Source organism: Chelonoidis abingdonii, chromosome 11 (assembly GCF_003597395.2).
Source record: "Chelonoidis abingdonii isolate Lonesome George chromosome 11, CheloAbing_2.0, whole genome shotgun sequence".
NCBI classification, from domain to species: domain Eukaryota; kingdom Metazoa; phylum Chordata; order Testudines; family Testudinidae; genus Chelonoidis; species Chelonoidis abingdonii.
Window position 1 is genome coordinate 43,913,153 of NC_133779.1, and position 15,713 is coordinate 43,928,865.

At 46.5% G+C, this 15,713-nt stretch overlaps 1 protein-coding gene across 6 annotated transcripts in view; it reads right to left on the reverse strand.

Moving 5' to 3' along the window:
- Positions 1-1,052: 1,052 nt before the first annotated feature.
- The window catches only part of DAP3 (death associated protein 3), a 28,504-nt gene continuing 13,843 nt past the window's right edge, over positions 1,053-15,713 (reverse strand). For 4 of the 6 annotated variants that reach the window (XM_032767185.2, XM_032767181.2, XM_032767186.2 and 1 more), the window contains 9 exons: positions 12,648-12,756; positions 12,269-12,361; positions 11,658-11,788; positions 11,075-11,155; positions 9,651-9,809; positions 7,441-7,500; positions 5,494-5,583; positions 4,310-4,427; positions 1,053-1,453 (listed from right to left, as the gene is read on the reverse strand). In XM_032767185.2, the coding sequence (XP_032623076.1) occupies positions 1,368-1,453; positions 4,310-4,427; positions 5,494-5,583; positions 7,441-7,500; positions 9,651-9,809; positions 11,075-11,155; positions 11,658-11,788; positions 12,269-12,361; positions 12,648-12,756 (927 nt within the window). In that variant the 3' untranslated portion in view covers positions 1,053-1,367. The remainder of the gene's footprint in view (positions 1,454-4,309; positions 4,428-5,493; positions 5,584-7,440; positions 7,501-9,650; positions 9,810-11,074; positions 11,156-11,657; positions 11,789-12,268; positions 12,362-12,647; positions 12,757-15,713) is intronic. The other 2 variants (XM_032767184.2, XM_032767187.2) reach the window with 2 other exon arrangements.

A 15,713-nucleotide genomic window follows, 5' to 3' on the forward strand; every position in this document is an offset into this window, starting at 1 on the left:
GAGGGACCAGCTGGGCACGGCTGGGGCAGTGGGGCACGGTGAGGTGAGATCAGCCCCCAAGCCGAGGCACCAGCTGGGCACTGGGGCACGGGGGGTGAGGGGCAAGCCGGGGCGATGGGGCACAACAGCGTGTGATCAGCCCCCAGACCGAGGGGCCAGCTGGGGCAGTGGGGCCTGGCAGGGTGAGGGGCCAGCCAGGGCATGGCGGGGTGAGATCAGCCCCCAAGCTGAGGGGCCAGCCAGGCACTGGGGCACAGCAGGGTGAGATCAGACCACAGGGGCCAGCCAGGGCAGTGGGGCACGGCGGGGTGAGCTCAGCCCCCAGACCGAGGGGCCAGCCAGGGCAGTGGGGCACAGCGGGGTGAGATCAGCCCCCAGACCGAGGGGCCAGCCAGGGCAGTGGGGCACAGCGGGGTGAGCTCAGCCCCCAGACCGAGGGGCCAGCCGGGGCAGTGGGGCACGGCGGAGTGAGATCAGCCCCCAGACCGAGAGGCCAGCCGGGGCCCGGCGGGGTGAGCTCAGCCCCCAGACCGAGGGGCCAGCCAGGGCCGTGGGGCACAGCGGGGTGAGATCAGCCCCCAGACCGAGGGGCCAGCCAGGGCCCGGCGGGGTGAGCTCAGCCCCCAGACTGAGGGGCCAGCCAGGGCAGTGGGGCACGGTGGGGTGAGATCAGCCCCCAGACCGAGAGGCCAGCCGGGGCACGGCGGGGTGAGATCAGACCCCAGACCGAGAGGCCAGCTGGCAGGGTCTTGGGGCACAGTGCAAGCGGAGCAGGCCGGGGCCCTTTTTGAGCATGAGCCTGGCTCCATGGAGCCACTGGGGCCATTGTACACCTGCCACTGGCCAGCCCCACCTGGCCTGAGACTTCCCCTCCCACCAGGACACTTATAGAGCCAGCCCCATGACACCCCTGCCAGCCCCACCTGGCCTGAGATGTCTCCTCCCCCCAGGGCTGCCGCTACCTGCCAGCGCCACAGAAAATGCAGCCAGGAAAGTGAACAGCTAGAGACTGCCCACACGCCCATCACTCATTCAACTTCAGACAGCACAGATAGCACCACCTTCATTTATTGTTGGTGCAGGGTCATCACAGCTTCTCCTAGAGAAACCCTGATAGGGGCAGGTGCAGGAGCCCCACCCCAACCCTGTTCTTTCCCCCTCTATCCCTGCAGCCTCTCCTTCGCTGGTGCAGAGCTCTCCTCCTCACCTAGCTTTTCCACAAAGTCTTTCCTTGTCAGGGCTGGGAAAGAGAGCCCAGTTCTTTCTGTCTAGCAAAGTAGCCAAGGGGGCATATGATAACCAGCCTTCTTGCTGCTCTATCTTATGATTAAAAGGCAGCAGTGGCTGCCAGCGAAGATGCCTTAGTATCAGAGATAAGCAGAGATCCGTTCCAGCTGCCAGGGGTTGGAGTTGCTGAGAAACAGCAGTTCCTTTCTCCCTTCTTCTGTACTGGCTGAAACAAAGAGAGAAGAGGAACCCTGTCAATACCACACCAGCAACAAGTTCTTCAGTTGTGTTAGGACTCCAGTGTACTGACCCTTAAAGCTTTATTATAAACTCATAGATTCCAAGCCCAGAAGGGACGACTGTGATCACTGATGCCCTGTCTAACACAGCCCCATTCAACTTCCCCACGTGAATTCCTAGAGCATCTTTTTGAAAAACATCCCATCTTCATTTTTACATGGTCAGTTATGGAGGCTCCACTCGAACCATCAGGACAATGTTTCAAATTATCCTCACTATCCAATATTTGCTCCTCATAGCTGGATTGAATTTGCCTCGCTTCTACTTCTAGTCATTCGACCATGTTAAGTTTCTCTGCCAAGACTGAAGAGTCCATTATCAAATATTTGTAGATACTCACAGACTAATTAAGTCACTCCTTAACCTTCTCTTTCATGATCTAAACAGATCGACCACCTAGAGTCTATCATCATAAGTCACATTTTGTAATCTTTTAATTGTTCTCAAGGCCCTTCTCTGAATTGTCTCCAATTCATCAACGTCCTTGAATTGTAGACAGCAGAACTGGATGCAATAGTCCAGCAGTGGTTGCACAAGTGCCAAATACAGAGGTAAAATAACATTGCTACTCCCACTTGAGAGCCCCCTCTTTATGCAATCAAGGATTGTACTGGCCCTGTTACCCACAGCATCACAATGTGAGCAAATGTTCAGCTGACTATCCACCACAACGCCCAGATCGTTTTCGGTCACTGCTTTCTAAGATTGAGTCCTCCATCCTGAAAGAATAGCGTACATTCTTTGTTGCTAGATGCATACATTTAGCCATCTTCAAACACACAGTTGGTTTGCACCTAGTTTACCAATTGATCTAGATATGTCAGCAACCTGTTACATACCCTTGCTGCCCCCATCACTCCCACTCACTTAGTCCTAATAGTTAGCAATGGGCTTAAAACCTGAAGCAGGATTTTATATCCCTTTCAAATTTGGCAACATTACCTATAAACAAGAATATCCAAAAGTTGTTATCAATGTTCAGTCCCTCTTTGACTCTTGCTAATTCTTGAACTCCACAGCCAGTTCTGAATTTGTCACCCTTCACTTTTACTGAAATAGCCCATGTTATGAAACAAGAAGAACAGGAGCTCCCACTCTACCTTTCACTATGTTTTTTAAAACTACATCCCCTCTTATTTATCTCCTTTCTAAGATAAGTGATCCCAATCTTTTAAATCTGCCTCATACAAGAGTTTTTCCAGGCCCCTGATAATTCATTATCCTTCTCTCAAAACCATCTAATTCTACAATATCCTTTTTGTGTTGGGATGATTAATACTGCTCACAGTATTCCAGAAGAGACAAGCCACTGACTTATGACATTTTCTGTATTATTCTCCATCCTATTCCTTATGCATTGTAAAAGTTTGCTTTTTCGAGCACAGCAGCAGTTAGCCAAGATCTTCATTAACCACTCCACAATGGTGTCCAGGTCTTTCTTTGAGTTGATACTGTTAATTAAAAATGCTGAGGGTATCTGACTAGTTCAACATTCTACCTGCTGTAATTTATGTTCCTGTTTATTGGCTTCATTAGGGTTAGATTTCCAAGTTTTGAATCTTGTTGTAGCAGTGTTAGTCTCAGGATATGAGAGAGACAAGGTAGGTGAAGGGACGGTGGTTCAATAAAAGATTTTACCTCACTCACTTTGTGTGTCTAAGTTTTCAACCTTGTAATTGAGCCACATTGGTTTATTTCAGGCCTTATATGGTTTTAAGTAGCATCCACATCATAGCTAAGGATTTCACTTTCTTTGCTTTTGACTTTAGGACCTTTTGTCTGTTTCCTCATTTTAATGCAATCTCCCTTTTTAAAAAGTTTAGTGTAGCTGTGTTACTTTGTTATCCTACACCCCCATAAGATGTTGAACCTAATTATGGTAATATGATCATTATTATTTAGTGGCTCAGCAACTGTCATTCTTACACCCAAGCATTAAGTAGTAAGTTGAGAATAGCCTTTCCTCTTCTGTGGTCAAGAAATAACTCTGCTAGGAACACTTTAAATGATGAGAAATTGCTTCTCTAAACTTGGTGCTGTTATGCCATGTGGCAAGTGTATATGTGGGTAACTAATATCTCCCAATATCATCATTATAATATTAGATTTGCTGCCTCTGCTCTCCCTCAGCATTATGCACTCAATATACTTTTCTAGATCTAGAGAGCTATAGTATGGCACTACTAGTGTATCTGTATTCTTACCTCAAAATATATTGACAAAGCTCTTCTGAAAGAATGTGGAACATATGTCTCAAATGCAAGATCACATCTACACGTAGATTTAACTATACACTGTATATAAATGGTTCGATATAATTGCTTGAGAATGTTGAAATGTTTAAGCACTTTTCTAAAAAAGGAATGTACATTGCAAGATACTGCAATGCTATTTTCTATTTAATTATAACCCATAAAAGATTACCTTCATTTCAGGATCTAAATGACCTTTTAAAAAAATCCATTGGGAAAAGGAGGTTTGTGTTTGATGAAATATGCCTCTCTTTATGCTTGATGATAATGCATATGTTTATTATGAGGGCAACGTAAGATCTAGATTGTCCCTACTCCTTTAAATTCTTGGATTTTATAAATACAATAGGTAGCGTTATTGTTAGCACTTAGCTTTAAAAACAAGAAGTTTCTTGGTTTGGGTTAACAGCTGGAATAATGGTATGAAGGGCACAGAGCTCATCTTTCTCTGTGGTGGAGATGGAAGTTGAAAGTACTGGAGTATATGCAGCTGTCTTCATTCCGTCACATGGGAGGGGGGCAGAACTCACCTCTCTCGTGTTGTAGCCACTTGCGGTCAAGGTAGTACTGATAACAGCTCTCAAACTCTCGCTGACTGTAATTGGAAACCTGGATGGGAATGAAAGGGTCCAGTGTGTCGAAACCTTCCTGGAAGGGAAAAGTGAAACTGAGAGGCAGACAGAAGGAATGGTCTGAGCTGCGGAGAGATAAGGCACAGCCTAGCCATGAGCAAGTCTAAGTAGAACTGCTTAAAAAAAGAATAGCTCTATGGTTCATGTAACCCAGGAAGGCAACTAAAATACAGAGATTAAGTGAACTCTGAAATACACCGGTTATTTGTGCAGAAGCGGGCTAATGAAAGAGCAAAAAGCTGAGAATGAGAAGTCAAAAAGCAGGAGCACTGGGGCAGACTCGGCTGGACAACCTGTTTCACTATGTTAAAAGGCAAGATCCCCCCATCCCTTTCACACAGGCCAAGCTGAAGAATAAGACTATGACGAAGTTAGATAAAGAGAGCGTAAGGAACAATTTGAAAGATATGGAGATTGGTAGTCACATTGTAATAGGACCGTCCTAACCCATGCTTCAGTACGCAGTTGCATAGGGCACCAAGAAATTTGGGGCACCAAATTTCTTGGTGCCCTGTGCAGCTGCGTGCTGCTCCAGCCCCTGCTCCAGCTCTTCTCCAGGGCCCCCACCCCTGCTCTGCCCTGCCCTACCCCAGCCCTGCCCCCACTCCCCTGAGGTGCCCTGCACTCACTGGTAAGTAGAGTGACCCGGCCCCAGCCTGCTCCGCTCCTCTGGCTCCCAGCCACACCGAACAAACTGCTGAGGGGGCAGTTCGCCCCTCCCCCCAAGTCTGGGAGCCAGGGGAGCGGAATAGGCTGGGGCCGGGTCACTCCACTTCTTGCAGGAAGTGGCCAGCCCCACTTCCCCTTGGAGCTAGCGCCCTCCCCACCCACATGGAGGCCTGGGGTGGGGCCCCACACAGCCCCACCCAGAGAGTCCTGGGGCCCCACACAGCACCAAAATAACTAGGGACAGCCCTGAGGGAGACTGAGCCAAGCATAAGGGACAGCATGCAAGAATGACTGAACAGAGCAAGACTGATTCAGTCCATCATATCTGCTGAGGAGGCAGGTCTCAAATCAGTATTATTATTTCCATTGCTTTACATGTATCAATGGAGAGGAAGCCAGAGGCCATAACTCACCTTTCCCAGCAACTCATGGGGCAAATAAGCGGAACGTGGTTTGAAGAGAGAGCCTGTCTGGCTAAGAGTGGTCACAATGGCACCTCCATTCTGAAACACAGAGCTGGATTAGAAGGAGCCTTAGATACAGGACAGATACCTCTCACCTGTCTAGAATCATTAACCGTCTCCTGTGATATCATCCTGCATTTTCCTTCTGAATCCTGTAATTTCCTTTAGTCCCAGCTTCTCCTAGGCAATGTGTGGAACAGAGCAGAAGTACTGGCTGTGAAGAGCATTCAACTACTCTAGTTCCAGCAGGATGCAGGGCAGAAAGCAAGGAAGCAGCACTGGTTCTTGGGCAGCTCTTCCCAGGAGACAGTGCTGAAGGGAATGGGACTGATTACAGAGACTTAAGGATGGTAGTGAAGTAGTTATAGGATCTCCACACTACCTCTATTGGGAGAAGCTGGAATTGAAATAGCTTTTTCACTAGGTGGCACTGTACAGAATCTGAGAAGAGGCTATGATGCAGTGGTCCCCAACCTTTTTGTGGCCAGTAGCACATTCATGTTTTCAGAAGTGTGTGGTGGGCACCAACAATTACTCACATACAGGGCTAGCTCCAGGCACCAGTGGAACAAGCATGTGCCTGGGACAGCATATGCTACGGGGTGGCATTCCTCCCATTCTGCATAGTCGGAGTGGTTTATTTTGTTTTTGTGTTTTTTTGATGCCAGTTCTGGGCAATGCAGAGAGAAGCCAAGAGGACAGAGAACACTGGCACCCGCAGCCTGCAGCCTCCGAGTTCTCTGTCCCCAGCAGGCACGGTGCCGCGGCTTCTCTCCCCTGCTGAGCACTAGGTGGGCACACATAAATGCCCTGGCAGGCGCCATGGTGCCGACAGGCACTATGTTGGGGACCACTGCTATGATGGTTTCCCAGTCATTCCAGGTCTGGCCATTATGAGCAGACATTCAGCACAACATAAAAAGCAATCTGGAGGTGATAAAGCAGGTGTGGGCAAACTACGGCCCACAAGATGTTTTAAGCCAGCCCACGAGCTGCACCACACGGCTTGGCCCTGCTCTGGCTGGGGTGCCGGGTTGGGGGCTGCACCATGCGGCTCAGCCCTGCTCCAGCACTCCTGCTGCGCCGCAGGGTCAGGGCTGCACCACGCAGTTCCCAGAAGTTGTGGCATGGCCTTGCTCTGGATCCTATGCACTCCAATGGGAGCTGCAGGGGCGGTGCCTGCAGATGGGGCAGTGTGCAGAGTCGCCTGGCTGCGCCTTTGTGTAGGAGCCAGAGAAGGGACATGCCACTGCTTCTGGGAGCCGCTTACTCTGATCCTGCATCCCCTGAGCCACGCCCCAGCCCCCTGCCCCAGCCCTGATCCCCCTCCCACTTTCCAGATCCTTCAGTCCCAGCCTGGAGCACCCTCCTGCACCTCAAACCTCTCATCCTCAGCCCACCCTAGAGCCCACACCCCCAGACAGAACCCTGCCCCCGATCCCCCTCCCTCAAACCTCTCAGTCCCAGCCCACAGCACCCTCCTACACTCCAAACTCATCCCAGCCTCACTCCAGAGCTCGCACCCCAACCCCTATTTTGTGAGAATTCATGACCTGCCATACAATTTTTATTCTCCAATGTGGCTCTCGGGCCAAGAAGTTTGCCCACCCCTGCAATAAAGTGAGGCTTCTATTATGCAGTCAAGGTTGTTTAAAAAGCTTTCAGCTGAAACATCTCTCCACCACATTCTTTAAAAGCTTTTCCTGTAATACATCTGTCAGTGAAAGGAAGAAATGGAATAAGTGTAAAATTACTAATCAGAGGTAACTCCCCAAGTCACACAGCTCTGTAAATTCCCAGTAGGAAGCCCCTCAGAAGGTCTCACAGCTCTGGACGTCAGCATTTAGCTCTGAACATTGTGCAATGACTTGGCAGCAAGCCCCCATGTGCACTCACCCAGTCATTCCCCACCATCTTCCTCAGATTGTGGACAAGCGTCAGTTCCTCTGGAGATACCTAATGATGACAGAATGTCAGTGATTTCTCCAGCCAGCTGTACCTGTCTCCCAGTTCCTCTCCTACACATGAGGTTCCTTTGTATGCTTAAACAAGCAAAAAAACCCAGAGCACAACAGTTTAACAGTGGCTGCAGTGCAAGAACTATTTGGAGCTTCCTTCAGAGATGCCATTGAGATTTTTAGGGGCTGTCCGAAACACAAAGCATGCACAGGAAGAAGGCAGAAGCTTTTCCACAGGCAGCCATCTGCCATGAGATCAGTTTCTGGGAATGAGATACTGGTAAGATGATCCATTTCATGCCATACAGGCACATGGCAAACATAATCTGAATTCATTTGATTAAGGCAATTATGTCACCCTTCTATGGGAAAAGCTACAACTGAGCAAAATATTCCACCTGTCAAGAACCTCAAAGAGCAGTTCTAGCATCTCAACAGACTAACGCTATTATTTACTCTTAACCCTTCTCAACTCAGGACTTCGACTTGCTTTCCCTCTCTGTAGGCCTGGCATCATCCTTGATATCAGTCTCTTCTTCCACATCTCCTGTGTCTGGAGAGCTAGTCATGTGCTAGACCTACCCCAGGCCCTAATCCCCTCTCACCTGGACTATTAAAATTCTTAACCTTAGAACGGCCATACCAAAGGTTCATCTAGCCCAGTATCTTGTCTTCTGACAGTGACCAATGCCAGGGCAATTATCAAGTTATCTATCTCTGGTTGTCCAGTCACAGGTTTAGGGATATCTGCAGCATGGGGTTGCATTACTGACCATCTTGGCTAATAGCCGTTGATGGACCTATCCTCCATAAACTTTTCTAATTCTTTTTTTAACCCAGTTATACTTTTGGCCTTTACAACATTCCCTGGCAACGAGTTCTATAAGTTGACTGTGCATTATGTGAAGAAGTTTGTTTTAAATTTTGATGAAATATTGATTTCATTAGGTGACTCCAATTCTTGTGCTAAGTGAAGAGGTAAATACCACGTCCCTATTAACTTTCTCCACACCATTCATGATTTTATAGACCTCTATCATATCGTCACCCACCTTATTTATTTCTTTTCTTAGATGAACACAGTATTTTTAACCTTTCCTTATACTGAAGCTGATCCATATTCCTAATCACTTTTGTTGTCCTTCTTTGTACCTTTTCCAATTCTAATGTATCTGTTTTGAGACAGGGCGACCAGAACTGCAGGCAGTATTCAAGATGTGTGCATACCATGGATTTATCTAGTGGCATTAAGATGTTTTCTGTCTTATTACCTATCCTTTTCCTAATGGTTCTGAACATTTTGTTAATTTTGTTTTTTTAAACTGCCACTGCACACAGAACATGTTTTCAGGGAGTGATCCATGACAATTCCAAGATCTCTTTCTTGAGTGGGAGCAGCTAATTTAGACCGATCATTTTGTATTTAAAGTTGGGATTATTTTTTCCACTGTGCATTATTGTGCATTTATCAATTTTGATAAGGCCTCTCCAAATCAATGAGGCTACCCCCATCCCACCTTCTCCCTCATACTGACCTGGGTTCTTTTCCATTTCAGGATCCAATTCAAAATTGCCCTCCCTGTTTTTGAACCCTTATACAATATTATTCTCCTCACATTTCACCTAGATTTGCCCCCCCCCCTTCACACTCTCAGCAGTGTAGGTGTGAGAACTTTTTCCTCTGCAGCACCTTCCACCTGAACCATGCTCCTTGCATATTTCTGCCTCAGTGACTCTCCAGTTCCTTCAAAATCCAGATTGGAAGCCTCTTGTTTGCTTATATCATGTAAATGCCTTCTTCCTTTGCTATTATTTAACACTGTCATATTTAACCTCAAGAATTTTGGAAAAGCAGATTGTATGAAAATAACTATACAAAATAAAGCTATATATTGGCAAGGGTGTTGAGCAAAATGAATGCTCTCCTGTTCTTGGTTGTGTGAAGTCATTCACTTCCATATTCTGCATTGCAGAATCCTGATTGGAGAGCTACAGTTTGCAGAATCCTCTGAGTTAGAGAAGCTGGTTTATTGTTTATTACTGCTAGAACTTAACAGCCCCAGAAATAATCATCCAAAGGTGGAACCAAACCCTCCCCTTAGGTTTCTCCATTTTTGTTAGCCACAAGAAAGGAAGGTAATTTCCTACAGCGCTTTTGTCTTTCTTCCTCAATGTTGTCCGTCCCCAGAGAGCGTTGATACCATCTACCGCCACCAGAAGTCTAAATGAACCAAGAGGACACTGCTTCTTTAACTCTTTCAGCACAACCCCCACAGCATCACTGGCATTCTTCACTCGAGTTAAACCCTACAAATGGATGGGTACACAACATTAGCAAAGGGAGAGAATGCAGGCCATGTGCAATCAGGAAGCCTTGGCACCAACTTCTCTCTGAAGAGCAGAAAGATGAGACAGGAGAGACCTAAGACTCTGTCCTCCACTCCCAAAGGGCCAGCGTGGTCTAATAAATAGATTGAGAATAGGGATAGGTGTCAGCAACTCCTGAGTTCTAATCCCAGCCCTGACACAGACTTTGTGTGTGTGTAGTCCTTGAGGGGTCTAGTTCCATGCTTCAGTCTTCCCATCTGCAAGGTGCAGATAACAACCCTTCCAACTTCCCAGGACTAATGCTTGCACAATGCTTTAGAAACAGTAAATATAGTTTTTCTTCCCGTTCCCTTCACTGGGCTTGTAGTGGGGCAGACTACCCCACTCCCTGTGAGTGTGGGCTACAGCAGGTCAGGGCGCCTGTGCAGACAGGGAGCCAATTAAAGAAGGGCTTATTGTGAGCCAATCAGGGCCCAGAGTGGAGATAGCCAATGAGGGCCAGGCTCAGCCCTATAAGAAGGCTGCCCAAGAGGGGAGTAGGCAGTCTGTCCCAGGCTTTTGATAGGGGAAGGTCAGTCTCCAAGGGTGGAGACTAGTATCATGGACAGCACAGCACAGTACTGGCCGGGGCTCTGGGAGGCTAGGGAGCTTGAGCCCGTAGTCTGCCAGGCTGCAGGCCCTGAAAGGAAGGGCCTAGCGGGTGCAAGGGGCTATATGGGAAGTGGCCCAGAGAAACAGACAGCGGAGGGGAGAGAAGGACGACAGCAAGGCTGCTGCCAGAAGGTCCCTGGGCCGGGTCCCAGAGTAGAGGGCAGGCCTGGGTCTCCCCCTTTGCAATACACCCAGCCATTGGCCATAGGGAGCAGCCCTGGTACTACACCAGATCCCTGACATGAGGGATTGGATTCAGAGGGTAACTGGACATGTCGCTGGGGTGTAGGAGTGCTGATCACCGACCCCCGGAAGGGGGTGCAGATGGACTAAGGGGCACTGCTGGAGAGCAGTGGCCTTGAAGAGGATGCAGCCGAGCAGGGAGCAACACGAGTCCAGAGACAGCAACTGAGGGCAGAAAGACGGATGGGACACCACCAGGAGGGGGTGCTCCGCCGGACAGAGCTAATTCCCAGAGAGTCACCAGTGGGAGGCGCCAGGTGGTGTGTCCCAACCCCATTACAGGGCTCATATCTCATTTTCATATTATTGACAGGTTCCAGCAATACCATAGGCAGTTGTCATTCCCTCACCTGTTCCACCACTTCACCCAGTGGTCTGCCCTTCTCAGTGCTTTCCCGTTTGCTCCACATGTATGTCTGTTGTGTTTTTATCTGTAATAAAAGGAGAATTGGGGCAGGAGGTAGGGTAACTGAACATAGATAGAGAGTGTGAACTGCCAAGCTCCCACTTCAGGGGCAACTCAACAAACCTGGGCAGTAGGAGCCTCCACTCTGCTCCAGAGGTGCTGGGAAAGATAGCTACAGAAGGGTATTTCTTGGTGCAGCATCCCTCAGTGATATAATGACCAAAATCTCAGATCTCCCCCAGTGGTGAGACCCCTTTGCAAACACAGGGATCTCTAATGCATTTCCAACCCCACTGAAACCTACATCCAAATAAGTTACATGATTAATGATAAGTTATCCAATGTAAATGCACATTCACCACCAACCCAGGAAATGCTTCTCAAAAAAATGAACAGATCTGTGGACCCCCTTCCACTGGAGAGAGATTCCAAGAGAGGGAGCACATCCCCATGAAATTTCTAGAAGAAGCTGTTCCTGTAAGTTTCCCCTGGTTCCTAATCCAGTGGGCTCAATAGAATCTACTGACCTCTTTTAAGAAGTGGTCATTTGAAGTTTTGAAATTCTTAAGCCAGATAGATGCTTCCAGAGGCTGGTCAAACCGCTCTTTGTTATAGGAGGACTGCATAAGCTCCCTGCAGTTCTTCACCCAGAGGTGAGCTGTGAAACAGAAACAAAACAAACAATTGTCCTGTTTAGCTAAGAGTAACTGCACGCTTTCTTTCTGGTCCTTTTTCCTCATTCTGTATTCACTAAAGGAAAATCACTATGCCATATAACGAGCATACCCCACCCTTGGGGATATAACCACACAGCAAACATTCACCAGGATTTCGCCACAAGCTCCAAATGTAGCAGGATCCATAACCCAGATTGACTAGTTTGTACTGACAGAGCACGAGGCGCGCGCGTGTGTGTGTGTGTGCGCGCGCACGCGGGCGCGCACAGGGGAAACAACACTATTCAATGCCTGTTTTCTTCTATGTTTTACTCTTAATAACTTTTTATATCCCAATCATGGGAAAACCATGATGAATAAAATTTCCCAGTCTATAATGTCTTCAGCTGCTTTGCCTTCCCTGTAGGTTAGTTACAGCACACACAACGTTATGCATTCAGAGGTATCACCAGAGTACTTACCATCTGGAATATGCAGCACCAGCCAGTCCTGTTTTGCACAGTAATGAACAGCATGGCACAGCGTCATAGTTTTCCCTGTTCCCTTCTCCCCATCTCCAGCATAAACTGTCAAGGAAAATCTCAGACGGAGAGTCTCCAGGCTATGGATATTTTTTTCCTTGCACACAGAGGGAGATGGGATTCTGACCTCATGTTGGGTGGCATGGGTCAGCCTCCCACCTTCCCCACCAATGCCCTTTCCTCACATAGTTAAGGAAGGTGGGAGGCTGACCCGTGCCACCCAACATGAGGTCAGAATCCCATCTCCCTCTGTGTGCAGGAAGCTCAGCTTCCCTTATTTAACTTGCATTCTAGAGCAAGACAAATGAAGAAAGGATACAGATAACATATCGGATAGCTGGGTGTGCAAAGTTGGTGTTTTTCAGATAACCAAGGAGTTCTAGAGCTGGTTTCCGCACCATCAGGCAGCTTTCATTGAACGTCTTCATCTGACAAGAGACAGAATAGGAACAAGGAGCCACCTATTAAGCACACATCAGCAGCTCCTACTCTGATTATGTCTGAGTTATACAATAGTCTTTCAGGGCTGCAGTAACACCAGTCCCGCCAGAAGTGTGTCACAACCCTTCCAGTCTGTATCATGACCTTCCTTCACCTTTTCTGCTCTGTCTTATTCAGAAGCACTTTCCTGATAAGTACCCTACAAACTAGATGATCACACAGGTTCCTTCTGGCCTTGGAATTTATTAGTTGCTTCCATATTAACATATTATAGAGATTAGTTTAAAATTCAAACTTACTAGGAATGCTATATTAGAACTAACCAACTTGAAAATTCCAATCTCATAGGACCTGCCAAGATTGGAACAGACCAATTTATTTTGATTTACAATATATTCAAAAGAGCACCTATCAAGGGCTATAAGCATCTTTGCCAAATAGTAAACAATCTACTCCCTGTCTGAAGTCCAAAAACTACCAGCTACACTAAACAATACCTCTGCCTGCCTGCCTCCCTAAAGACGGAACTTGCAACATGCCCTCAAGTCCAGTATCCAGTGGCCAATACCCAAAGCTTCAAAGGAAGAAGATAACCACCTCAGTCGTCAAGTCCTCCTACCTTAATGCTCCTAAGCCAGTCATGCAATGCTGCACATGGTAGGAAACATCTCCTTACAACCCTTGAAGGGATCAGAGGACGTCTTGAGGCTCAAGATATTCATACTCCCTAACCATGCACTCTGCTACGACAGACTGGAAATTCTGCAATAGCTGTATTTAAATTTTAAAACTAACATTTTAAAAGAACTAAATATGAAATGTGCCAAGACAGAAGCCCATTTATTTTCATACTATGGGTGAATTAAATTCAGTGAAAAAACTTCCGTTGACTTCAGTGGGGCCAGGATTTTACCCCCAGTTCAATTTTACACAGATGTGTAGTTTGTTTTGATGCTTCAGATTTTTCTTTCTTGACAGTGCATAAATGCACATCAGAAGGTTGGGGAACAGAGAAGGGAAGCTTGAGATTTTGGCCACTTAACAGTGCTATTTGCATCTTTTTGGCAGCAGAGAGTGCATGAGTAGCACTTTGGAATTCTGGGCTATACTAGTTTACAGTGGATGTTTGTGTTGTCATTTTTAGGTTTCACAGTCAGCAACTCATTAAGATGTACAGGACAGTTTGCACCTTTCCAAGGTGGTATTTCAGGCAGTTAACACACTCAGAAAGACAATGTTCTTTGGTTACGTTTGGTTCCCATTTCTAAGGTTTTCTTCATAACCACAAGTAGTGGAAATTATTTTAAATGAACGCTTAGATTCTGGAGCACAATTCTGCAATAAAGGATGACTTGACAGTGAATTCTGCAATCCTGGAGTATATGGGACACTGTTGCAATCTTAATATTATACCAGTAGCTGAAAGTAAAATGATCAATGAATACAAAGTTTTCCCACTTCAGACTACTGCTGTCACTACTTTCTTTTTTCGCTATTTTTCCTTGTACCATATGAGCACTGTGACTAATGGCAGATGTCGCTTAACAAGCACACAAATGTAATTCACCTGCATGTACATTGTTATAAGCTACATTATATGGGGAAGAACCATTTGCCTTAAATGTTTCCCAGTTGGAGACTTCTCTACATTTAATTAAAAAGCTTGAATTTAAATTTAAATCTAAATAAGCAAGGCAAACATAAATGGCAGTCTATAATGAACTTTAATTACTACACCGCTACCCCAATATAATACAAATTTGGATATAACGCAGTAAAGCAATGCTCTGGGGAGGCAGGGCTGCGCACTCTGGTGGATCAAAGCAAGTTCAATATAACATGCTTTCACCTATAATGCGGTAAGATTTTTTGGCTCCCAAGGACAGCGTTATATTGAGGTAGAGATGTACTGGTTTTCTGAAAAGAAAAAGAAACTTGCCCAGATATTTAACTGAACCTTTAAAAGGCCACAGTATCTAGTTTACACAAACTATAAGGCTTGTAACTTACTAGGTCGCTGTATTATGTTGGGAGCACATACACTATTGTCTGCACTCGGATACAATCAGGAACAAGAAGGGCCCAACAATAAACCAAAGCCACGAAATTGATACTGAAGTATTAATTACAGCACAGCATGAAGAGAAAAGCCATGCAAATGTTAAGAGGAGGAGACCCACTGTGCTCAGGCATAGGATGTTTCATTGAATTTCTTGGAATATTTTAACAGGTGGCGTTAGGTGCCTTGCTTCCCTGTCATTGGTTCATTTACATTAATGATTCACAGATCATTTCTGAGTCCAGAAATGCATGTTAAACAGTATGCTATAGCTGCAGAGTAAACCCCACCAGACTGAGATCTGTGTCACAGACGGAAAGAAAGAGCAAGATTTTTTTTTGCTGATCTAAAGCCATTTTATGAGCAAGTCTATTTTACACAGAAATGACACCATCCAAGTCCCCAAGAGGGGTTGTGCTCAGACAGCCTGGACCCATAGCACATTATAGACCAGGGATCAGGAACCTTTCAGAAGCGGTGTGCCGAGTCTTCATTTATTCACTCTAACTTAAGGTTTCACGTGCCAGTAATACATTTTAACATTTTTAGAAGGTCTCTTTCTATAAGTCTATAATATAACTAAACTTTAGTGTTGTATGTAAAGTAAATAAGATTTTTAAAATGTTTAAGAAGCTTCATTTAAAATTAAAATGCAGAGTCCCCTGGACCGGTGGCCAGGACCCGGGCAGTGTGAGTGCCACTGAAAATCAGCTTGCGTGCTGCAGGTTGCCTACCCCTGTTATAGACTCATAAGTTAGAGACTGAGGAAACTTAAATCACATCCCACTAATCTCTACTCCCCAGCCCCCTTCCACTATGCAAAGCAAGATCAATCTTCTCTCGACCCAGCCCCCTCCCACGGAAGGATCACTCATGACTGTATGC